The sequence below is a fragment of the Lepeophtheirus salmonis genome, chromosome Z, assembly GCF_016086655.4.
Source record: "Lepeophtheirus salmonis chromosome Z, UVic_Lsal_1.4, whole genome shotgun sequence".
NCBI lineage: Eukaryota > Metazoa > Arthropoda > Copepoda > Siphonostomatoida > Caligidae > Lepeophtheirus > Lepeophtheirus salmonis.
In genome coordinates, this window is record NC_092584.1 from 22,851,036 (window position 1) to 22,876,266 (window position 25,231).

General features: G+C 34.5%; 4 protein-coding genes across 4 annotated transcripts; all 4 read right to left on the reverse strand.

The window, feature by feature from the left end:
* Window positions 1–138: 138 nt before the first annotated feature.
* On the reverse strand, window positions 139–1,029 carry LOC121130046 (uncharacterized). Its single transcript, XM_040725743.2, has 2 exons — window positions 973–1,029; window positions 139–915 (listed from the first exon to the last, which is right to left on the reverse strand). Exons 1-2 carry the CDS (start codon window positions 976–978, stop codon window positions 223–225), a joined length of 699 nt encoding a protein of 232 aa, XP_040581677.1. The 5' UTR covers window positions 979–1,029; the 3' UTR covers window positions 139–222.
* A 4,522-nt stretch (window positions 1,030–5,551) lies between these two features.
* LOC121130048 (uncharacterized) lies at window positions 5,552–6,443 on the reverse strand. Its single transcript, XM_040725744.2, has 2 exons — window positions 6,387–6,443; window positions 5,552–6,328 (listed from the first exon to the last, which is right to left on the reverse strand). Exons 1-2 carry the CDS (start codon window positions 6,390–6,392, stop codon window positions 5,636–5,638), a joined length of 699 nt encoding a protein of 232 aa, XP_040581678.1. The 5' UTR covers window positions 6,393–6,443; the 3' UTR covers window positions 5,552–5,635.
* Window positions 6,444–10,965: 4,522 nt separating this feature from the next.
* Window positions 10,966–11,885, reverse strand: LOC121130527 (uncharacterized). The gene is made up of 2 exons (XM_040726264.2): window positions 11,811–11,885; window positions 10,966–11,753 (listed from the first exon to the last, which is right to left on the reverse strand). Exons 1-2 carry the CDS (start codon window positions 11,814–11,816, stop codon window positions 11,046–11,048), a joined length of 714 nt encoding a protein of 237 aa, XP_040582198.2. The 5' UTR covers window positions 11,817–11,885; the 3' UTR covers window positions 10,966–11,045.
* A 5,887-nt stretch (window positions 11,886–17,772) lies between these two features.
* On the reverse strand, window positions 17,773–18,732 carry LOC121130528 (uncharacterized). Its single transcript, XM_071893690.1, has 2 exons — window positions 18,655–18,732; window positions 17,773–18,596 (listed from the first exon to the last, which is right to left on the reverse strand). Exons 1-2 carry the CDS (start codon window positions 18,658–18,660, stop codon window positions 17,853–17,855), a joined length of 750 nt encoding a protein of 249 aa, XP_071749791.1. The 5' UTR covers window positions 18,661–18,732; the 3' UTR covers window positions 17,773–17,852.
* Window positions 18,733–25,231: the final 6,499 nt, after the last annotated feature.

The window sequence follows — 25,231 nt, forward strand, 5'->3', positions numbered from 1 at the left end:
CATTCAAGTGCGATGATAAGTAATTTTTTCACATCTTAATATGATTTATGAGAAGCATTGAGTATAACAATAATCAAATGATTCTCCCTTAAAAACAGACCTATAAATTTAAAAAGAAATAAAACTTATAGGAAAAGCTATTTTATAAGTCCTTTTCAGGTCTGTATTTCAAATAAATATATAAATTTGAGAATAAAATCTAGGATAAATAAATAGTTTCACTTAGGCGTGATAGGGAGCAGGGTGATAGGGAGCTGGCTTGTGAGCAGGCTTGTAGGAGTCGTAATGAGGCTCTCCTTCGTATCTGACATCAGCAACATATCCAGAGTAAGCATCAGCAACGTTGTAGGAAACAATTTGTGTGCGGCCATCGGGAAGGGCAACTCTGTATTCACCGTTGGTGGAGTATCCGTCTCTGTTCTCGTTGGCGGCGAAGTTGGTTCCAGCATAGTCATCAGCGACAGCATATCCGTATTGGTAGACGGCGGGACTATCGCCGTAGACCTCAGCAGCGTGATAGGGAGAAGGCTTGTGGACAACGGGAGCTGGGTGGTAAGGAGCTGGTCTGTGAACAACAGGGGCTGGGTGATAGGGAGCTGGGTGATAAGGAGCTGGTCTGTGAACAACAGGGGCTGGGTGGTAGGGAGCTGGATGATAAGGAGCAGGGTGATAGGGAGCGTGAACTGGGGCATGAGCTGGTGCGTGGACAGCAGCAATGGGCTTGTAGTCAGCAGTGTAGGGGTTGTGAACGTCAGAGGGATCAGCAGCGGGTTGGCTGACTACGGAAGCATGATGAACACCATGTGGTCTGTGGATGGAGGTGTGGACAGGAGCAGCATGTCCGTGTTGGATGGTTTGATGGCTGGATTGGTTAGCAGAGGCAAGAGCCAAAAGAGCGGAAATAACAACGAAAACCTGATAAAAAGTGAATTATTAGATGTTTGTATATTATATTAGTTTGTTTCCATGTACCTTCATGCTTTTGCTGATGTTTATTTTGTTTGATAGTCAGTAAGGAACTGCTTGACTTTTTGTCGTGTGGATGAACCTTTATACGCTTGAACGATAATAATAAAAAGCCCAACTTTATAAGATATTATTGTACGTAATGAGACAACACCCAACGCCTGCCATTCCTTTGCGTCACATACGCAACAGTAAAAATTATTTTTATGTATCAAATGTTGCCTTTCCTGCAATATACTGTATCTATCTTAATTACAATATCCTACATTTATCCAATTCTGTTATTTTCTAATAAATTCTATCAAAAGTATCCTTATTTTGGTTTTTAAATAAATTAATCAATGACAAGTCTTCATCTGAGAGCTTTACTTGACTATAGAATAGAGAAATAGGCTTCAATTTATTTTCTTAACGTTTTATGTAGTTCTTCAGTTTTTTATCTAGATACATTTTGATTAATGATAATTTATAGAAAAGTAGAAGTTACATATTATTCTCTGTCTAGGAACCTCAAAGCTTGATCTCGTTATCTAAACCAGCGTTTCTCAAACTTTTTTCAGTCAGGGCACCTATCAAAAGTGCAAATGCAAAACTGCTGTTGTCATGTTAAAATAATTGTAATTTTTGGTTGTATGTCCTCTTTTTGGTCAGACTAGGATCTACCCTAGTGAAATTTTGTGCCAACTCCGAGGCCGTTGACATACACATGCAAAAGGCTGAGTCCCCATTTCAAAGTAAATCATGTACAATTCTTGTGGAGATTTTCTTTTTTGAAAACGTTCTATAATGATGTTGCTTTGCTTGTTCTTTGTGAAATCTATTAAGCAGTATTCTTCACACTGAATTCAAGCTGACCCCGCTGGGCTTTTGCATGGCACGTTAATGACAATGTGTACTTGAAACCGATTTTTACACTTTATGTATTTTCTCTAAAACTTATAAGTTTATTCTCTACATATATGTAAAAAGAATATATTTATGTATTCAAATATGATATGTCGGATTTTATATAAAGAGTTATTAAAAGACGTATAACTTTTCCGCCACCCCTGACGCGGTCAGGGCTCTCTAGTATTTCGCGATACCCACTGTAAGAAACGTTGCTCTTGACCAAGAATATAGAACTAAATTAGGGGCGTCTGCAGGGTGGACTGAAGGGGATGTAACCTCCTCCTATTATTAAGGAATTTTTTTTTTTACTAGATATTTTTTGTTTGCTCAGGATGAAAATATTTTATGCGACGAAAATAGGTGTAAAAACTTTTTACAAAAATATAAATTTTGAAACTTTTTTAAATAGCTATAAACTTTTGAATTTTTTTCCCCAAAAAATTTAATATTTTGAGAATACCTGTAAATTTTTGAATTTTTTTTTCTCCAAAAAAATGGAAATATCATTTTTGGCGGGGAAAAAAGTGAATCTTTTGTAAAGACTTTTTAATTTTTCCCAGAAATTTAATATTTGAATTATTTTTTTCCAAACAATAAATTTTTCTGCGAATAACGATGGATTTTTGATACGGAAAGGAATTTTGTATTTATTTATGTTAAAATCTTACTGTTTTAAAAATACAAAACAATATCAATTTTTTGCTCTTGGTTTCTTATCCCCAAGCAAGGTGAAACTCCAATGTGGCATGGGCATGTAAAAAAAAAAAAAAAAAAACGAAAATCAATATGGTAACCCTGACAATTTGAAGAATGTTTTGGAGGAGAGAAAGAATACTACTCATGACGTTTCATTAGATCAGCTACAGTCAGCTGTGACGCGAGAAGTAGGAGAAAAGGATATAAGCAAGGACATTTGCCAGAATTACTCCGAGGTCGATCCCCAATTCTACTTTGAGTATAACAGGGGACATACAATTATAACTCAGCAACAAATCCTCAGGATTACGCTCCGCCTTTTATGAGGGCACACGAACGTTGAAACATGTTTTGAATATAATTGAATCTATTTAGGAAAGGATGTTAAATAATAATGACAACTCTAACGAAAATAAAATTCCTTCTATATACTACCAATTACAAAGTCAAAGTCCAGCTAAAAAACAAACTGGATTCACATCATTGTCCCCAAGAGTTATTGGTCTTATATTAGTATACAGTTTAAGTTACAAAAGTGAGATGTGAGGATATACATCCCTCCACCATCTTTTGAATTCCCAAAAAGTAGAGGAAACTTCATGTAATGAAGGCCTATAGTCCACAATTATATATTTAAGATCACGTTTGTTTAATACTATGAAATGTATCAAAGATTTGGATTTACAATAAACTATCAATACGGTTGTCATTTGTATTTATTATTTTTTTTCATTTTTCCATGTCAAAAAGTTGAGTGGTCTTGTGATATGATCGAGTTACATACCCAACTTTTAATTAAAATTATATATATATCTGTTCTTCATTTCTTTTTAAAAAATCATCGAATTGATAAGAATTAGTTTATTAGTAGGAGTGTATTTTGTAAAGCTGTTACTCATTATGTCTTCATTCTTGAGAATAGAACATCTAATTACATGTATAAAGTGTAGTAAAGAGTGTTTGTTCATGAATAGAAGTGTGTAAGTAGTGATGAAAATCGTGTGTATAATGGGCATGTAAAAAAAAAAAAGAAAAGAAAATCAAGATGATAACCCTGGAAATTTGAAGAATGCTTTGAAGGAGATCACCTACAATCAGCTATGACAAAGGAGGGAAGGTAGGAATTAATTAAGGCCATTAGCAAGAATTACTGCAATGTCGACCTTAAATTCTAATGGACTGGACTTGACTGAATAAATATGCACTGGAAGACCACACGAGATATTACTTTAAAAGCTATAGTGTTCTTTGCTTGCCAATAGATTTGAATTTTTCAATTTAGGGGCAAATAATTTATTAAGAGCAGGAATACCTTCTGGATAAGCATCATATCATTTTTTTTTAAATGTACAAGGTTGATCGTATCTACTGGTACACTTTTAATTATTTTCAATCCAGAATGGTACTGGTGCAAAATCACAGAGGAGGACCGGACATCTTATCTTTGAAAAGAGCAAGCATATACTGTATGAAAGAGCAAATAAGGTCAACAAAAATTGGGGAAAGTTTTGCTCTTTTTGATGATTTTTTTCCCCACTCTTGACACCACTGTAAATATGGAGAATAACCGCTACATCCAGACAATGCCTCAGTTTCAGTGAGATATGTCTTCAGAACAAAACAGTGCCCAGGCAGGCAAAGTCTCCCCTCACATTTTGACGGAGAGGAAGGATCAATACTTACATCATAATTCTGGATAAGAACGTGCAACCTTGGCCAGAGAAAAGTTCGATGACAACTTTATTTTGACTCAAAATGGAGCTCCGTGTCATTTTGTCACTTCGAGTGCAACAAAGACTTAGAATTATAACTCTCTTGGTTACTCTCGGTCTTTTATGAACACATCTAAATATCCAATCGGGTTTCGTAATCCGAATATTACCTACTACATTATTTTACTATAAAAAAAAGTTTTTTATAGTAAAACAAATTAATAAAGAAGACAGATCAAAAGTATTGACCCTTTACCCAAATTTTATACGCGCCAGTAACAGCCATGTTTGCAAGTTTCCTTTCTCCTTTCTAATATTTTAGTCAAGTTAAGTTATAGACTGAAGTAGCCATTTTTAAACTTCATTTGAAGGAGGGGGTAATTGATAGGATATCTATATAGGCATTGGCGCACTCCAACTTCACCTCCAGCCCCTCCCAAAGAAAATATAACAGGGACAATAAAAAACAAGAAAAATTAAAATCACTTATATATTAAAGCCACACACACAGAGTAATACATATTATACAAATAAATTGGTTTAAACATGCGTCAAATAACTTACTCCATTTAAACAAGGCAATTGCCAACTACAGCTGCACACTCCTTGCTTTTCTTGATGAAATGTAGTTGATGCCTTAATCGTATCAGATCTGTTTCGCAACTGTGTGATTGATTCTGATGATGCCCAGACCAGTAAGGATTCTTTTAAATGATGAACCTGAGGTAAGCCTTGATGAGCTTTAGTTTTGAAAAGCTCCTCTTTGCTTCAGCAAGAGTTATTAGAAGACTGAGACGAACTTGAGAGCAATCCAGAGTTTTGGAAGTATTTGAGAGAGTTGTCTTTCTGAGACTAATATCAGAAGCTCAGTCAAATATATAAGGACTTGTAATTTCTTGAGCTCTTTACCATCCAATTCTGATTGTTCCTTAAATGTAATATAGTACTAAGCCTCAGGCATTGTTCTCTCAGCTCCTCACCTGTGAGACTTTGGAGACTTCCACGTTTTCCAATGGGGGAAAATATTTCCCGGAATGGTTATGGTGTAGCATCAAGAATGGCATCGGAAAATGTAACACCGAGAATTTGTCAGAGCATCCATGAAAGTAAGTCTCACTGGAGAATAAGAAACAAATAGAATGAATTGCATTCAAGTGCGATGATAAGTAATTTTTTTCACATCTTAATATGATTTATGAGAAGCATTGAGTATAACAATAATCAAATGATTCTCCCTTAAAAACAGACCTATAAATTTAAAAATAAATAAAACTTATAGGAAAAGCTATTTTATAAGTCCTTTTCAGGTCTGTATTTCAAATAAATATATAAATTTGAGAATAAAATCTAGGATAAATAAATAGTTTCACTTAGGCGTGATAGGGAGCAGGGTGATAGGGAGCTGGCTTGTGAGCAGGCTTGTAGGAGTCGTAATGAGGCTCTCCTTCGTATCTGACATCAGCAACATATCCAGAGTAAGCATCAGCAACGTTGTAGGAAACAATTTGTGTGCGGCCATCGGGAAGGGCAACTCTGTATTCACCGTTGGTGGAGTATCCGTCTCTGTTCTCGTTGGCGGCGAAGTTGGTTCCAGCATAGTCATCAGCGACAGCATATCCGTATTGGTAGACGGCGGGACTATCGCCGTAGACCTCAGCAGCGTGATAGGGAGAAGGCTTGTGGACAACGGGAGCTGGGTGGTAAGGAGCTGGTCTGTGAACAACAGGGGCTGGGTGATAGGGAGCTGGGTGATAAGGAGCTGGTCTGTGAACAACAGGGGCTGGGTGGTAGGGAGCTGGATGATAAGGAGCAGGGTGATAGGGAGCGTGAACTGGGGCATGAGCTGGTGCGTGGACAGCAGCAATGGGCTTGTAGTCAGCAGTGTAGGGGTTGTGAACGTCAGAGGGATCAGCAGCGGGTTGGCTGACTACGGAAGCATGATGAACACCATGTGGTCTGTGGATGGAGGTGTGGACAGGAGCAGCATGTCCGTGTTGGATGGTTTGATGGCTGGATTGGTTAGCAGAGGCAAGAGCCAAAAGAGCGGAAATAACAACGAAAACCTGATAAAAAAGTGAATGATTAGATGTTTGTATGTTATATTAGTTTGTTTCCATGTACCTTCATGCTTTTGCTGATGTTTATTTTGTTTGATAGTCAGTAAGGAACTGCTTGACTTTTTGTCGTGTGGATGAACCTTTATACGCTTGAACGATAATAATAAAAAGCCCAACTTTATAAGATATTATTGTACGTAATGAGACAACACCCAACGCCTGCCATTCCTTTGCGTCACATACGCAACAGTAAAAATTATTTTTATGTATCAAATGTTGCCTTTCCTGCAATATACTGTATCTATCTTAATTACAATATCCTACATTTATCCAATTCTGTTATTTTCTAATAAATTCTATCAAAAGTATCCTTATTTTGGTTTTTAAATAAATTAATCAATGACAAGTCTTCATCTGAGAGCTTTACTTGACTATAGAATAGAGAAATAGGCTTCAATTTATTTTCTTAACGTTTTATGTAGTTCTTCAGTTTTTTATCTAGATACATTTTGATTAATGATAATTTATAGAAAAGTAGAAGTTACATATTATTCTCTGTCTAGGAACCTCAAAGCTTGATCTCGTTATCTAAACCAGCGTTTCTCAAACTTTTTTTCAGTCAGGGCACCTATCAAAAGTGCAAATGCAAAACTGCTGTTGTCATGTTAAAATAATTGTAATTTTTGGTTGTATGTCCTCTTTTGGTCAGACTAGGATCTACCCTAGTGAAATTTTGTGCCAACTCCGAGGCCGTTGACATACACATGCAAAAGGCTGAGTCCCCATTTCAAAGTAAATCATGTACAATTCTTGTGGAGATTTTCTTTTTGAAAACGTTCTATAATGATGTTGCTTTGCTTGTTCTTTGTGAAATCTATTAAGCAGTATTCTTCACACTGAATTCAAGCTGACCCCGCTGGGCTTTTGCATGGCACGTTAATGACAATGTGTACTTGAAACCGATTTTTACACTTTATGTATTTTCTCTAAAACTTATAAGTTTATTCTCTACATATATGTAAAAAGAATATATTTATGTATTCAAATATGATATGTCGGATTTTATATAAAAGAGTTATTAAAAGACGTATAATTTTTTCCGCCACCCCTGACGCGGTCAGGGCTCTCTAGTATTTCGCGATACCCACTGTAAGAAACGTTGCTCTTGACCAAGAATATAGAACTAAATTAGGGGCGTCTGCAGGGTGGACTGAAGGGGATGTAACCTCCTCCTATTATTAAGGAATTTTTTCTTTTACTAGATATTTTTTGTTTGCTCAGGATGAAAATATTTTATGCGACGAAAATAGGTGTAAAAACTTTTTACAAAAATATAAATTTCGAAACTTTTTTTTAAATAGCTATAAACTTTTGAATTTTTTTTTCCCCAAAAAATTTAATATTTTGAGAATACCTGTAAATTTTTGAATTTTTTTCTCCAAAAAAATGGAAATATCATTTTTGGCGGGGAAAAAAGTGAATCTTTTGTAAAGACTTTTTAATTTTTTCCCAGAAATTTAATATTTGAATTATTTTTTCCAAACAATAAATTTTTCTGCGAATAACGATGGATTTTTTGATACGGAAAGGAATTTTGTGTTTATTTATGTTAAAATCTTACTGTTTTAAAAATACAAAACAATATCAATTTTTTGCTCTTGGTTTCTTATCCCCAAGCAAAGGTGAAACTCCAATGTGGCATGGGCATGTAAAAAAATAAAAAAAAACGAAAATCAATATGGTAACCCTGACCATTTGAAGAGAATGTTTTGGAGGAGAGAAAGAATACTACTCATGACGTTCCAATAGATCAGCTACAGTCAGCTGTGACGCGAGAAGTAGGAGAAAAGGATATAAGCAAGGACATTTGCCAGAATTACTCCGAGGTCGATCCCCAATTCTACTTTGAGTATAACAGGGACATACAATTATAACTCAGCAACAAATCCTCAGGATTACGCTCCGCCTTTTATGAGGGCACACGAACGTTGAAACATGTTTTGAATATAATTGAATCTATTTAGGAAAGGATGTTAAATAATAATGACAACTCCTAACGAAAATAAAATTCCTTCTATATACTACCAATTACAAAGTCAAAGTCCAGCTAAAAAACAAACTGGATTCACATCATTGTCCCCAAGAGTTATTGGTCTTATATTAGTGTACAGTTTAAGTTACAAAAGTGAGATGTGAGGATATACATCCCTCCACCATCTTTTTGAATTCCCAAAAAGTAGAGGAAACTTCATGTAATGAAGGCCTATAGTCCACAATTATATATTTAAGATCACGTTTGTTTAATACTATCAAATGTATCAAAGATTTGGATTTACAATAAACTATCAATACGGTTGTCATTTGTATTTATTATTTTTTTCATTTTTTCATGTCAAAAAGTTGAGTGGTCTTGTGATATGATCGAGTTACATACCCAACTTTTAATTAAAATTATATATATATCTGTTCTTCATTTCTTTTTAAAAAATCATCGAATTGATAAGAATTAGTTTATTAGTAGGAGTGTATTTTGTAAAGCTGTTACTCATTATGTCTTCATTCTTGAGAATAGAACATCTAATGACATGTATAAAGTGTAGTAAAGAGTGTTTGTTCATGAATAGAAGTGTGTAAGTAGTGATGAAAATCGTGTGTATAATGGGCATGTTAAAAAAAAAAGAAAAGAAAATCAAGATGATAACCCTGGAAATTTGAAGAATGCTTTGAAGGAGATCACCTACAATCAGCTATGACAAAGGAGGGGAAGGTAGAATTAATTAAGGCCATTAGCAAGAATTACTGCAATGTCGACCTTAAATTCTAATGGACTGGACTTGACTGAATAAATATGCACTGGAAGACCACACGAGATATTACTTTAAAAGCTATAGTGTTCTTTGCTTGCCAATAGATTTGAATTTTTCAATTTAGGGGCAAATAATTTATTAAGAGCAGGAATACCTTCTGGATAAGCATCATATCATTTTTTTTTAAATGTACAAGGTTGATCGTATCTACTGGTACACTTTTAATTATTTTCAATCCAGAATGGTACTGGTGCAAAATCACAGAGGAGGACCGGACATCTTATCTTTGAAAAGAGCAAGCATATACTGTATGAAAGAGCAAATAAGGTCAACAAAAATTGGGGAAAGTTTTGCTCTTTTTGATGATTTTTTTCCCCACTCTTGACACCACTGTAAATATGGAGAATAACCGCTACATCCAGACAATGCCTCAGTTTCAGTGAGATATGTCTTCAGAACAAAACAGTGCCCAGGCAGGCAAAGTCTCCCCTCACATTTTGACGGAGAGGAAGGATCAATACTTACATCATAATTCTGGATAAGAACGTGCAACCTTGGCCAGAGAAAAGTTCGATGACAACTTTATTTTGACTCAAAATGGAGCTCCGTGTCATTTTGTCACTTCGAGTGCAACAAAGACTTAGAATTATAACTCTCTTGGTTACTCTCGGTCTTTTATGAACACATCTAAATATCCAATCGGGTTTCGTAATCCGAATATTACCTACTACATTATTTTACTATAAAAAAAAGTTTTTTATTATTAAAACAAATTAATAAAGAAGACAGATCAAAAGTATTGACCCTTTACCCAAATTTTATACGCGCCAGTAACAGCCATGTTTGCAAGTTTCCTTTCTCCTTTCTAATATTTTAGTCAAGTTATAGACTGAAGTAGCCATTTTTAAACTTCATTTGAAGGAGGGGGTAATTGATAGGATATCTATATAGGCATTGGCGCACTCCAACTTCACCTCCAGCCCCCTCCCAAAGAAAATATAACAGGGACAATAAAAAACAAGAAAAATTAAAATCACTTATATATTAAAGCCACACACACAGAGTAATACATATTATACAAATAAATTGGTTTAAACATGCGTCAAATAACTTACTCCATTTAAACAAGGCAATTGCCAACTACAGCTGCACACTCCTTGCTTTTCTTGATGAAATGTAGTTGATGCCTTAATCGTATCAGATCTGTTTCGCAACTGTGTGATTGATTCTGATGATGCCCAGACCAGTAAGGATTCTTTTAAATGATGAACCTGAGGTAAGCCTTGATGAGCTTTAGTTTTGAAAAGCTCCTCTTTGCTTCAGCAAGAGTTATTAGAAGACTGAGACGAACTTGAGAGCAATCCAGAGTTTTGGAAGTATTTGAGAGAGTTGTCTTTCTGAGACTAATATCAGAAGCTCAGTCAAATATATAATGACTTGTAATTTCTTGAGCTCTTTACCATCCAATTCTGATTGTTCCTTAAATGTAATATAGTACTAAGCCTCAGGCATTGTTCTCTCAGCTCCTCACCTGTGAGACTTTGGAGACTTCCACGTTTTCCAATGGGGGAAAATATTTCCCGGAATGGTTATGGTGTAGCATCAAGAATGGCATCGGAAAATGTAACACCGAGAATTTGTCAGAGCATCCATGAAAGTAAGTCTCACTGGAGAATAAGAAACAAATAGAATGAATTGCATTCAAGTGGGATGATAAGTAATTTTTTCACATCTTAATATGATTTATGAGAAGCATTGAGTATAACAATAATCAATGCTTCTCCCTTAAGAACAGACCTATAAATTTAAAAAATAAATAAAACTTATAGGAAAAGCTATTTTATAAGTCCTTTTCAGGTCTGTATTTCAAATAAATATATAAATTTGAGAATAAAATCTAGGATAAATAAATAGTTTCACTTAGGCGTGATAGGGAGCAGGGTGATAGGGAGCTGGCTTGTGAGCAGGCTTGTAGGAGTCGTAATGAGGCTCTCCTTCGTATCTGACATCAGCAACATATCCAGAGTAAGCATCAGCAACGTTGTAGGAAACAATTTGTGTGCGGCCATCGGGAAGGGCAACTCTGTATTCACCGTTGGTGGAGTATCCGTCTCTGTTCTCGTTGGCGGCGAAGTTGGTTCCAGCATAGTCATCAGCGACAGCATATCCGTATTGGTAGACGGCGGACTATCACCGTAGATCTCAGCAGCGTGATAGGGAGAAGGCTTGTGGACAACGGGAGCTGGGTGGTAGGGAGCTGGTCTGTGAACAACAGGGGCTGGGTGAGGGGCCGGGTGGTAGGGAGCTGTGTGATAAGGAGCTGGTCTGTGAACAACAGGGGCTGGGTGGTAGGGAGCTGGATGATAAGGAGCAGGGTGATAGGGAGCGTGAACTGGGGCATGAGCTGGTGCGTGGACAGCAGCAATGGGCTTGTAGTCAGCAGTGTAGGGGTTGTGAACGTCAGAGGGATCAGCAGCGGGTTGGCTGACTACGGAAGCATGATGAACACCATGAGGTCTGTGGATGGAGGTGTGGACAGGAGCAGCATGTCCGTGTTGGATGGTTTGATGGCTGGATTGGTTAGCAGAGGCAAGAGCCAAAAGAGCGGAAATAACAACGAAAACCTGATAAAAAGTGAATTATTAGATGTTTGTATATTATATTAGTTTGTTTCCAAGTACCTTCATGCTTTTGCTGATGTTTATTTTGTTTGATAGTCAGTAAGGAACTGCTTGACTTTTTGTCGTGTGGATGAACCTTTATACGCTTGAACGATAATAATAAAAAGCCCAACTTTATAAGATATTATTGTACGTAATGAGACAACACCCAACACCTGCCATTCCTTTGCGTCACATACGCAACAGTAAAAATTATTTTTTATGTATCAAATGTTGCCTTTCCTGCAATATACTGTATCTATCTTAATTACAATATCCTACATTTATCCAATTCTGTTATTTTCTAATAAATTCTATCAAAAGTATCCTTATTTTGGTCTTAAAATAAATTAATCAATGACAAGTCTTCATCTGAGAGCTTTACTTGACTATAGAATAGAGAAATAGGCTTCAATTTATTTTCTTAACGTTTTATGTAGTTCTTCAGTTTTTTATCTAGATACATTTTGATTAATGATAATTTATAGAAAAGTAAGTAGAAATTACATATTATTCTGTTTCCTTAATATTAATGACAAAGGGGATTTATGGATATAAACCCTTGTTATTTATAATTGGACCGTCATCAAAAATGCTGACGTCACATAAATTATCTACATTTATTTTTGCTTTTTCATTACAATATTTCTATAATTATTATGTGAGAAATAATGAACGTTATATGGGACTAAGTGTTTTCTTTTCAAATTCACACTTTCAGGCGTTCAGTTGATATAACTGGTACTTAACTAGAATTAAACCAATATGTATAACGTTGGATGAAAACCAACTGGTGCTAAATATCATTTTTTAAAAGTTGAAATATGAGCAGTTTATTTCTTAACTCTAAATATCTAATCCGCTGGAGCTCTCGTGTAGGTAGATGAAAAATCAAGAAGAGATGGAGGATTAGTAAAAGTTCAAAAGAAATTTAAAAAAATCATTCAAAGAGCTCTGATTTCTCATTAAATACGGAGACATAATGAGGATACTAGACATTTTTTCTGAATATTTTATTATATTTTTCAACATTTTCCCTTGGTGACTCAACACACTACTTCCGGGGATGCTTACATCTCGGTATCCCGTTCAAATAGTACTCTGCATTTTATTCTACAAAATAATTGTTCACGAGACACTCATTGTTTTTGACTCAATGACTCCTAGTTGGATTGACTTAGACGTGTTTAATTTTGACAAAACAAGCCTTTATATGTATGTAGCTATTTTCTGACTCTATTGAAAGGTTACACTTTCAAAAACAAATATTTAATGACAGCTCAAACTACTCATTTTTGTCCATTTTCACAAAAACACTCGCATCAACAAACTCAAATAACTGTTGGATAACATCTGTGTGCCCAAAATGGCTGAAACGTTGGTTGAGGTCGGAAACTGTTCAGAACACTTTCGTATACGAAGGTGTCTTGTATATTTTTTTACCCAACAGTCATATTTTATCCTTCTCTCCCGAAATTGGTGACAGCAACCGCAGATAGTTGAAATACACAGGAAATAACTTTGCAAAGGTAACAATTTATTAATTATTGGAGTAGGGGGAACGGGATAAATGTCATTTATTTATAGTTTAAGGGGAAATGTCCTCAGGCAAAATATGTCGTTTAAAGCAAAAGTACCGGACAACACCAAAAATAAAATAAAAAATGTTCAGGCTGCCAACAACAAATACTTTCCCGCTCAAAAGTTCTCAGGATTTACAACTCTTATTATACATATCTATGTACAGATCAAGGCCGTTATTTTTTAGATTTCATAACAAGATAGGTTCTGACCGAACTTGGACCGAATTAGTAAATATTATATTAGTCTCAGGCCATTCTAGGATTTCTTTACCAAAACCCAATACGAGTAGTTATCGAAATCCCTCTTGGTTTCGTCTCTGTCTAGGAACCTCAAAGCTTGATCTCGTTATCTAAACCAGTGTTCCTCAAACTTTTTTCAGTCAGGGCACCTATCAAAAGTGCAAATGCAAAACTGCTGTTGTCATGTTAAAATAATTGTAATTTTTGGTTGTATGCCCTTTTTTTGGTCAAACTAGGATCTACTCCAGTGAAATTTTGTGCCAACTCCGAGGCCGTTGACATACACATGCAAAAGGCTGAGTCCCCATTTCAAAGTAAATCATGTACAATTCTTGTGGAGATTTTCTTTTTTGAAAACGTTCCATAATGATGTTGCTTTGCTTGTTCTTTGTGAAATCTATTAAGCAGTATTCTTCACACTGAATTCAAGCTGCCCCGCTGGGCTTCCTGCATTGCACGTTAATGACAATGTGTACTTGAAACCGATTTTTACACTTTATGTATTTTCTCTAAAACTTATAAGTTTATTCTCTACATATATGTAAAAAGAATATATTTATGTATTCAAATATGATATGTCGGATTTTATATAAAAAAGAGTTATTAAAAGACGTATAATTTTTTCCGCCACCCCTGACGCGGTCAGGGCTCTCTAGTATTTCGCGATACCCACTGTAAGAAACGTTGCTCTTGACCAAGAATATAGAACTAAATTAGGGGCGTCTGCAGGGTGGACTGAAGGGGATGTAACCTCCTCCTATTATTAAGGAATTTTTTTTTTTACTAGATATTTTTTGTTTGCTCAGGATGAAAATATTTTATGCGACGAAAACAGGTGTAAAAAACTTTTTACAAAAATATAAATTTCGAAACTTTTTTAAATAGCTATAAACTTTTGAATTTTTTTCCCCCAAAAAATTTAATATTTTGAGAATACCTGTAAATTTTTGAATTTTTTCTCCAAAAAATGGAAATATAATTTTGGCGGGAAAAAAGTGAATCTTTTGTAAAGACTTTTTAATTTTTTCCCAGAAATTTAATATTTGAATTATTTTTTTCCAAACAATAAATTTTTCTGCGAATAACGATGGATTTTTGATACGGAAAGGAATTTTGTATTTATTTATGTTAAAATCTTACTGTTTTAAAAATACAAAACAATATCAATTTTTGCTCTTGGTTTCTTATCCCCAAGCAAAGGTGAAACTCCAATGTGGCATGGGCATGTAAAAAAAAAAAAAAAACGAAAATCAATATGGTAACCCTGACAATTTGAAGAATGTTTTGGAGGAGAGAAAGAATACTACTCATGACGTTTCATTAGATCAGCTACAGTCAGCTGTGACGCGAGAAGTAGGAGAAAAGGATATAAGCAAGGACATTTGCCAGAATTACTCCGAGGTCGATCCCCAATTCTACTTTGAGTATAACAGGGACATACAATTATAACTCAGCAACAAATCCTCAGGATTACGCTCCGCCTTTTATGAGGGCACACGAACGTTGAAACATGTTTTGAATATAATTGAATCTATTTAGGAAAGGATGTTAAATAATAATGACAACTCCTAACGAAAATAAAATTCATTCTATATACTACCAATTACAAAGTCAAAGTCCAGCTAAAAAACAAACTGGATTCACATCATTGTCCCCAAGAGTTATTGGTCTTATATTAGTATACAGTTTAAGTTACAAAAGTGAGATGTGAGGATATACATCCCTCCACCATCTTTTGAATTCCCAAAAAGTAGAGGAAACTTCATGTAATGAAGGCCTATAGTCCACAATTATATATTTAAGATCACGTTTGTTTAATACTATCAAATGTATCAAAGATTTGGATTTACAATAAACTATCAATACGGTTGTCATTTGTATTTATTATTTTTTTTCATTTTTTCATGTCAAAAAGTTGAGTGGTCTTGTGATATGATCGAGTTACATACCCAACTTTTAATTAAAATTATATATATATTACTGTTCTTCATTTCTTTTTAAAAAAATCATCGAATTGATAAGAATTAGTTTATTAGTAGGAGTGTATTTTGTAAAGCTGTTACTCATTATGTCTTCATTCTTGAGAATAGAACATCTAATTACATGTATAAAGTGTAGTAAAGAGTGTTTGTTCATGAATAGAAGTGACTAAGTAGTGATGAAAATCGTGTGTATAATGGGCATGTTAAAAAAAAAAGAAAAGAAAATCAAGATGATAACCCTGGAAATTTGAAGAATGCTTTGAAGGAGATCACCTACAATCAGCTATGACAAAGGAGGAAGGTAGGAATTAATTAAGGCCATTAGCAAGAATTACTGCAATGTCGCCCTTAAATTCTAATGGACTGGACTTGACTGAATAAATATGCACTGGAAGACCACACGAGATATTACTTTAAAAGCTATAGTGTTCTTTGCTTGCCAATAGATTTGAATTTTTCAATTTAGGGGCAAATTATTTATTAAGAGCAGGAATACCTTCTGGATAAGCATCATATCATTTTTTTTAAATGTACAGGGTTGATCTTATCTAATGGTACACTTTTAATTATTTTCAATCCAGAATGGTACTGGTGCAAAATCAGAGAGGAGGACCGGACATCTTATCTTTGAAAAGAGCAAGCATATACTGTATGAAAGAGCAAAGAAGGTCAACAAAAATTGGGGAAAGTTTTGCTTTTTTTGATGATTTTTTTTTCCACACTTGACACCACTGTAAATACGGAGAATAACCGCTACATCCAGACAATGCCTCAGTTTCAGTGAGATATGTCTTCAGAACAAAACAGTGCCCAGCCAGGCAAAGTCTCCCCTCACATTTTGACCGAGAGGAAGGATCAATACTTACATCATAATTCTGGATAAGAACGTGCAACCTTGGCCAGAGAAAAGTTCGATGACAACTTTATTTTGACTCAAAATGGAGCTCCGTGTCATTTTGTCACTTCGAGTGCAACAAAGGCTTAGAATTATAACTCTCTTGGTTACTCTCGGTCTTTTATGAACACATCTAAATGTCCAATCGGGTTTCGTAATCCGAATATTACCTACATTATTTTACTATAAAAAAAGTTTTTTATTATTAAAACAAATTAATAAAGAAGACAGATCAAGAGTATTGACCCTTTACCCAAATTTTATACGCGCCAGTAACAGCCATGTTTGCAAGTTCCCTTTCTCCTTTCTAATATTTTAGTCAAGTCAAGTTATAGACTGAAGTAGCCATTTTGAAACTTCATTTGAAGGAGGGGGGTAATTGATAGGATATCTATATAGGCATTGGCGCACTCCAACTTCACCTCCAGCCCCCTCCCAAAGAAAATATAACAGGGACAATAAAAACAAGAAAATTAAAATCACTTATATATTAAAGCCACACACACAGAGTAATACCTATTATACAAATAAATAGATTTAAACATGCGTCAAATAACTTACTCCATTTAAACAAGGCAATTGCCAACTACAGCTGCACACTCCTTGCTTTCCTTGATGAAATGTAGTTGATGCCTTAATCGTATCAGATCTGTTTCGCAACTGTGTGATTGATTCTGATGATGCCCAGACCAGTAAGGATTCTTTTAAATGATAGACCTGATGTATGCCTTGATGAGCTTTAGTTTTGAAAAGCTCCTCTTTGCTTCAGCAAGAGTTATTAGAAGACTGAGACGAACTTGAGAGCAATCCAGAGTTTTGGGAGTATTTGAGACAGTTGTCTTTCTGAGACTAATATCAGAAGCTCAGTCAAATATATAAGGACTTGTAATTTCTTGAGCTCTTTACCATCCAATTCTGATTGTCCCTTAAATGTAATATAGTACTAAGTCTCAGGCATTGTTCTCTCAGCTCCTCACCTGTGAGACTTTGGAGACTTCCACGTTTTCCAATGGGGGAAAATATTTCCGGGAATGGTTATGGTGTAGCATCAAGAATGGCATCGGAAAATGTAACACCGAGAATTTGTCAGAGCATCCATGAAAGTAAGTCTCACTGGAGAATAAGAAACAAATAGAATGAATTGCATTCAAGTGCGATGATAAGTAATTTTTTTCACATCTTAATATAATTTATGAGGAGCATTGATTATAAAAATAATCAATGCTTCTCCCTTAAGAACAGACCTATAAATTTAAAAAATAAATAAAACTTATAGGAAAAGCTATTTTATAAGTCCTTTTCAGGTCTGTATTTCAAATAAATATATAAATTTGAGAATAAAATCTAGGATAAATAAATAGTTTCACTTAGGCGTGATAGGGAGCAGGGTGATAGGGAGCTGGCTTGTGAGCAGGCTTGTAGGAGTCGTAATGAGGCTCTCCTTCGTATCTGACATCAGCAACATATCCAGAGTAAGCATCAGCAACGTTGTAGGAAACAATTTGTGTGCGGCCATCGGGAAGGGCAACTCTGTATTCACCGTTGGTGGAGTATCCGTCTCTGTTCTCGTTGGCGGCGAAGTTGGTTCCAGCATAGTCATCAGCGACAGTATATCCGTATTGGTAGACGGCGGACTATCACCGTAGATCTCAGCAGTGTGATAGGGAGAAGGCTTGTGGACAACGGGAGCTGGGTGGTAGGGAGCTGGTCTGTGAACAACAGGGGCTGGGTGGTAGGGGCAGGGGCCGGGTGGTAGGGAGCAGGGGCCGGGTGGTGGGTGGTAGGGAGCTGGGTGGTAAGGAGCTGGTCTGTGAACAACAGGGGATGGGTGGTAGGGGGCTGGGTGATAGGGAGCTGGATGGTAAGGAGCGTGAACTGGGGCATGAGCTGGTGCGTGGACAGCAGCAATGGGCTTGTAGTCAGCAGTGTAGGGGTTGTGAACGTCAGAGGGATCAGCAGCGGGTTGGCTGACTACGGAAGCATGATGAACACCATGAGGTCTGTGGATGGAGGTGTGGACGGGAGCAGCATGTCCGTGTTGGATGGTTTGATGGCTGGATTGGTTAGCAGAGGCAAGAGCCAAAAGAGCGGAAATAACAACGAAAACCTGATAAAAAAGTGAAGGATTAGATGTTTATACATTATATTAGTTTGTTTCCAAGTACCTTCATGCTTTTGCTGATGTTTATTTTGTTTGATAGTCAGTAAAGAACTGCTTGACTTCTTGTTGTGTGGATGAACTTTTATACTTTTTTTATGAATGTCTGAGCAACACGTTTCGTTATACAAATGTTAATACTCGTATAGGAACCACCCTTCTTCGTATGTTCCCTATTATGCGTAGGATAAGAGTGCAATCGAGATCATACTGTTGTTAATGATTTTCATGTACTTTTCTTCCTGTTTTGGAATAATTATTTATCAAAATAAATTTCATTGCTAATGTCAAAGACACCGATACCAACTTATAAATTAAATAACACTATGATTTAAATTGATGTTGTTTAGTAACTCTTTATATTTTTTTTTGTATTAGAAAATAAATATTCCAATATTAAACGTATATAAAATACAAAAAAATTTGATGTTTTCTCAACGACTGTCAATTCCCATTATACTAATACTCATATTAGTTGGGTAAAAACTAATCAATCAAAGTCGTAGTATAACTTTCAAATAAAGATATATATACCATTTTTTTTTTGGTTGAATTAAATCAAAGCCCACAGACAGATTATGTCCTTTAAGATATTGGTTTTCATAGAACCATAATTAAAGCACATAACATTCATAAACGATTTTTAGAAGTTAATCACTGATAGAACCAAGCATTTATTGATTTTTTTTTTTACTTCTAAATGTGGTGTGTCAACATAAAACCAATCATTACCAAATAATAATAAAAGATGAAAATCCCAATTTAACTTTATACAGCCTAATATTTCACAGACATATTTGAGGCACTTATAGGCATATTATTGAAAATTGTAGGATGTGTTAAGATATCCAAGAGTTGTAGCTATAATTTAAAATCTTTATTTGATTTCACAGACATATATTAGGCCCGATATGGGCCCTTTCATTTGCATAATATCTGCCAATTTATCATTCTCTTATTATGAATTATTCCGAATTATTTTGGCTATTTTTTTTTCAATTTGTAGTGTTTGAAAAAAAGCTGATCATAGAAATGGACAATATTTTGTCTACGAATACCAATGTGTTCTACAATAAATTTTGAGACAAATAGAACGACTTAGCAGAATGGACAACACGCTTGGAAGAAATTATTCTCTTGATTGTAATGTGTGTAGGTTATCAACCAATTGTTCCTCGAGAAGGAAATATAAATGATGGATATGGACTTTACAGAAGATTCCTAGGTTAGAGGAATAAATATCATACTATAATACTCCGTAATTTCAATTTTAAAGTGAGAGGTTGAGTTTTCACTTATAGTTAGTTGTGTAACTTTTAATTCAAAACAAGTATTTACGACGGAGGAGACCCGGAGGAACACCATCATCGAATTTCAATGTTTTATTCATATGAGAAACAATGGACTATTGACAGCTCCTATAACCTCCAGAACGACAGGTGGGTGGCTGGAGAGACAGCAAATGTCCATCGCATCTGGAAAACCAAGTTTCCGGGCAGCATCATAACCCTTGGGGCTATTGGGAACAACGGCAGTGTCATGCCCCCTCTTCTTGTGTCAAAAGAGAGGGTCGGGCCGACAGGTACTATGAATTCCTGTCTTACCATGTGATACCTTGGATGAAAGCTGAGGCCAATGGTACCCGACTCTTCCCCTTTCACAAGGTTCCCAAGAACCAAACTATTTGAAAGAAGAGTAGATACCATTTTGGGACCCCCAAACCTTACCCTTTAACTCCTTTCTGATATTAATCCCATGGCTTACTTCTTTTTTGGGTAGACTCCTTGAATCAACTACTTGAAGACTTCCATCATATAGTACTTTGACAAATTCTACTCCGCAGGGCTACAAATCCTTTAGGGCTCGTATTGAGCGTATGATTGGGGGAGACGGTAGACTTGAATTATTTTTTTCTTTTGTACTATTTATACTTTCCAATAAAACCTTTTCTTGCTTCCCTTATTGATCAGGATGCTGTTAATGGTGGTCCGGATTTACCTGAAGGATCTTATTTTAAAATCTGTTGTAATAAATATAAAATATGTTGAATGGTTCTAGGTCTATTGTCCCAATGTATTTTTACCGAATGGACATTTGCCGGAAGGTCAATTTTCCCAACATAAATTTTGCCAAAAAATGATATTTAAATTATTGACTTATGGTATTGCATACTTTAATTCAATTTAATATGAAAGTATGATAAATAGATATTCATTTAATGTAAATTTATTATAGGTGAATTAGTTAGTATTATTTTGAAGACAATCTAAATGGATATTCCATTCAGTAGATTCATTTAATTATGTGACCAATGAGATACAATTTTTGTATTCAGGGAGTTGATAATATTCTTGATTGAATTGAGTTACACATCTCTTCTTTTGCAAAAAAAAAAAAAATCTTACTATTTGTGGTGAAAAAGTTTTTAGAAAGTACGAGTGAATCAACGTAATAGTCATCTAGCGAGTACAAAGTAATTTATGAATATATGATAAAATGTCACCAGGTGCACCATGTATGGTGTCCCTGATTCATGTACCAATACAGTATTTAGAAAAATAAAGGGACTATCATATACTGGGAGCACTGATAAAATGAATGAAATCTTGCAGTCATTTAAAAGTGGAAAGTACTTAGTATAAAATTTAAAAAAAATGAATGTGACTTTAGATAATGTCTAGCAACAAGTTCAAGCTCATCAAATCATTTTTTTTTTTCAATGATTGATAGGGGAGTTATCTTCTTTATGATTGAAAATGTGATTGTCCGTTGATGTCCAATAACTCCGAGCAATTGTTAGTATAAAATGCAATATCCTTATCGGTCTAGTGGCTCAAGCGGCTCAGGTTCTTGAACTGCTTGAATCAGAACCGACAAAGTCGAACCGATATAGGGAACCGAGCCCGCAATATATTGTTATCGATCTTGGTTCTGGGGATTTTGTTCCTCTATAGAATATATAAAGAAAATACTATATATATTACGAAAAATATATTAGCTTTAACAAAAAGTCAATTTTCTGAGTTTTTTTTTTTGTGCAATTGAAGCTTTTTAGTGATTTTTGTACGTTGCCATGGTGATACATTAGTATCTGAGCTCCAAAAAAGTAAGGGCTTCTTAGGGATCTGGAAAAGTGGTTTTAGGGATCAAACGGTGTAAATAAAGACGGAAGGGGTGGGTTAGATTATGGAACGAAGTCCACTACAAGGCTTGTTGGTAACATATAATATGATAACTATAATATTTCTTAGACCAAGGTTTCCTAAACTTCACTATGCCAAGGCCTTCCTATACTAATAAATTTTTAAACTTTTATAAGAAACACGTGTACTATAGTCTTGTAGACAGAAAGCAATCCTCAATTCTCCATCTTCCTACACCTCCCTAGTCCCTTCACAGCCCCACTTTGAAAACCATTGGCATAAGCAACCTTAGTTTTCAGGGCCCCTGTTGGAACTTGGAGCACTACGAATTTTTCTATATATGGTAGTTGCAGTCGTGTTTGTTTCGAAAATCATTTCCTGGGCCAAAAAACGCCCCTTGTTTGAAGCGCCTGTTAACAAACTCAGCATGTATAAAAAATAATTGAGACCAAAGATCGAAAACGAGACGGATAACACTGAACCGAGATCGAAACCCTTGCTAGGAAAGAACTGATACCGGGAACGATAGAACTGCTGAACTTGATCCGGAAACAACCTTGATAAATTGTACATAGTTCGAAAGTTTTAGCTTTGAAGTACTCTAAATATATTTATTAATAAAAAAACATGATAGCAATTCGAATACAAGAATAGTTCTTGTTACTTCTCCCTTATCAATTAGTTATTAATCGACATGATGGAGATTACTCATGGAGTGACAAGCAAGTATAATATCGGCAAATTGACTTTGGGAAAGTTTCCTTCAGCAAAAATGATTCAGGACAATATTCCTTCACAAACTTCATATTGGTATTTCATATTTGAATGTATTTCTAAAGTTTCGGACTCGAACAAAGTAGCAAAGATGGCTTAAACAGATGTATCGTCATTTCCCGAACAACTTACATTAAAATGTAACTTTGATAGTAATTTTGAATTATTCAAAATATGAGTAATCAAAAAGTTAAAATGTTATGTCAAATCCTTTCTGACTAATTTTTAGTTGTCCGTTTTCTTTCATTGACTATACAAATGTAAAGTATTCATCTTAACATGAAAAATGATAAAATAATTCATTCATATTTTGAGTTCTAATAAAAAAAATAAAAAATGGTTCACGACAAAGTCTAAATAGTAGACGGTATAATGGATAGTCATCCTTGACATTTATCATACCTACATAAGATTTGAAATCATTTTGTCAGGTTCCTACATACAACTACGAATTTTATATTTTACATGTTTTATTCAAAATGTGTTCCTTACAAAATCAATTAATCTTTGTTTAATGTTCATAGATTGCCACGAATGAATTTGGTTCTGAAAATGATTATATTCCGTATCTTTAATTAATGCTGATTTAATAATGACGATGTTTATAAGTACAAACACTAATTATTTGCAGTAGTGGTTAGTAAAAATAAAAATGTTATAATCAGTTATACGCTTGAATACGCAAAATAAATATGAAAAATAACCAATAAGTTACTGTTAATGATATCATTATATATATTGAAATTGTGTGGTTTAATCTGTAGTAAAAAAAAGAAGAGAATTAACCACAAACTATTCAAAAATATTATTATAATTTATTTTTTTGTAGATATTTCGTATCATAGTTCTATCAATGAAATACAAAGATGAGTTGATAAATAATTGGTCCCTATATCTTTTTTTTTATTTTTTATTATAGGGATATAACCTCCTATTAATGATACTGTTAATCTAAAAAAATACATCTACCAATCTACACTGAGGTGTCTGCAGTGTGCGGGCTGGAGGGACTGTATTCCTCCTTCCAAAATAAGAAATTTAATATTTAATTTTTTTTTCCAAAAAAAAAACTAGTTTAATGTTAACAGCTGTGAATTTGTTATAAAAACCTAATATTTTCTGAATAATTGTGGATCTTTTTATTCGAAAAAGTTGAACATTTGAAATTTTTTTTTTCAAAAATTGAATTTTATGTAAACAATTGTGAATTTTTGAACTTTTTTTCCAAAAAATATAAATTTTTTTTGTGAATAGCTGTAAATCTTTTAATTTTTGTCGAAAAAAAAATAATTATTGGATTTCTTTTCAAGATAATATCACAAACACCAAGCCCCTCACAAAGTACAATCCTACAGACGTATCTTTCAACATTTCCTTGAAAACAAGGGAAGAAATGTCTCAAAATTATAAGGTAGTTTGCCAATAACGACACTCCTTCCAACAATTTAACTCTTCTTCATCACTTGTTAATAAAGTAAATATGTTTGTATAAATGTCTGAAAACCCGTGTTAGTTATTTTTGCCTTAAAACCATTATGCCTCAAAGATAATTCCATTAATATATACATAAATGAAATTTATACATCGTTATTGCTAATTTTTGGTTTAAATAAATGTTACCTTTGAATGTCTTAATCAAAATATGTACTATTTATTCCAAGGAAAAACAATTAAAACTGTTGGAATAATGACTCAAAAATTCAATTCATCCTATGAATCGAACCAGAGACTAACTAAGTAACATAACTATTCATTAATATAATAAATCAAAACAAGTCAACAACTCAAATGGAAGAAGTGTGAATCACTTCTCCCTGTTCAATTAAACATGATGGATAATTCATATTGGAAAAGACTCATGGATTGTAGAACAATCATAATATGAGACAAGAACAGGGATTTTCACTTCGTTAGAATCAAGGATGTTTCAGAAGAAGATACTTTTCTGAGGCAAACCACGGAGAGGATTCGAGGAGGCACACAAATGTCGTGTCGTAAGAGAGCATAAGGCAATTAGGAGCATAAGAAAGGAAAACTGTAAAGCTTAAAATAGTTGTAATCGGATTGGAAAGATGTGAACGAAGATCTACATTAACCTTCTGTCTTGCAGAAGAAAGTTAAGTAATAGATATTTTGATCAAAAAATTCAAAGGAAACATAATTTTAAACCAAAAAAACAACAACATTATAAAAAAATATAAAAAAATATATATATATATCAAACTTCCATTATTATCTTTTCATTCTTGAGGGGATAGATAAATATAGAGAAGCTTCACCAGAGTGCGCTCATTAAATTTTTTTTATATTATTAAAGCAAAATTTGTCTCTTAGCCGACGCTTAATTACTCCGGGCAGTACATCAGAGTACTGCAGCTAGCATATTAATATGTACACTTCTCTATTTAATCAGATTTAATGTGAGCTCAGTATATTAATGTTCAGAACTCAAATCAGTGCTTATAGATCAACATCTAATAAAATACGTCATAATTGTTGATAAATCTGCGAAATACTCGTATTGTGTAATTTTAGGAAAATTCTCTACCTAAGTAGAGTGATGTACAACATTATAGTGATTTTGGATTGAGATAAAAAATTGAATGGGATCCCTTTATTGATATCACTTTTTCTAATTCAATAAATAATTACAAGTAACATAATTGT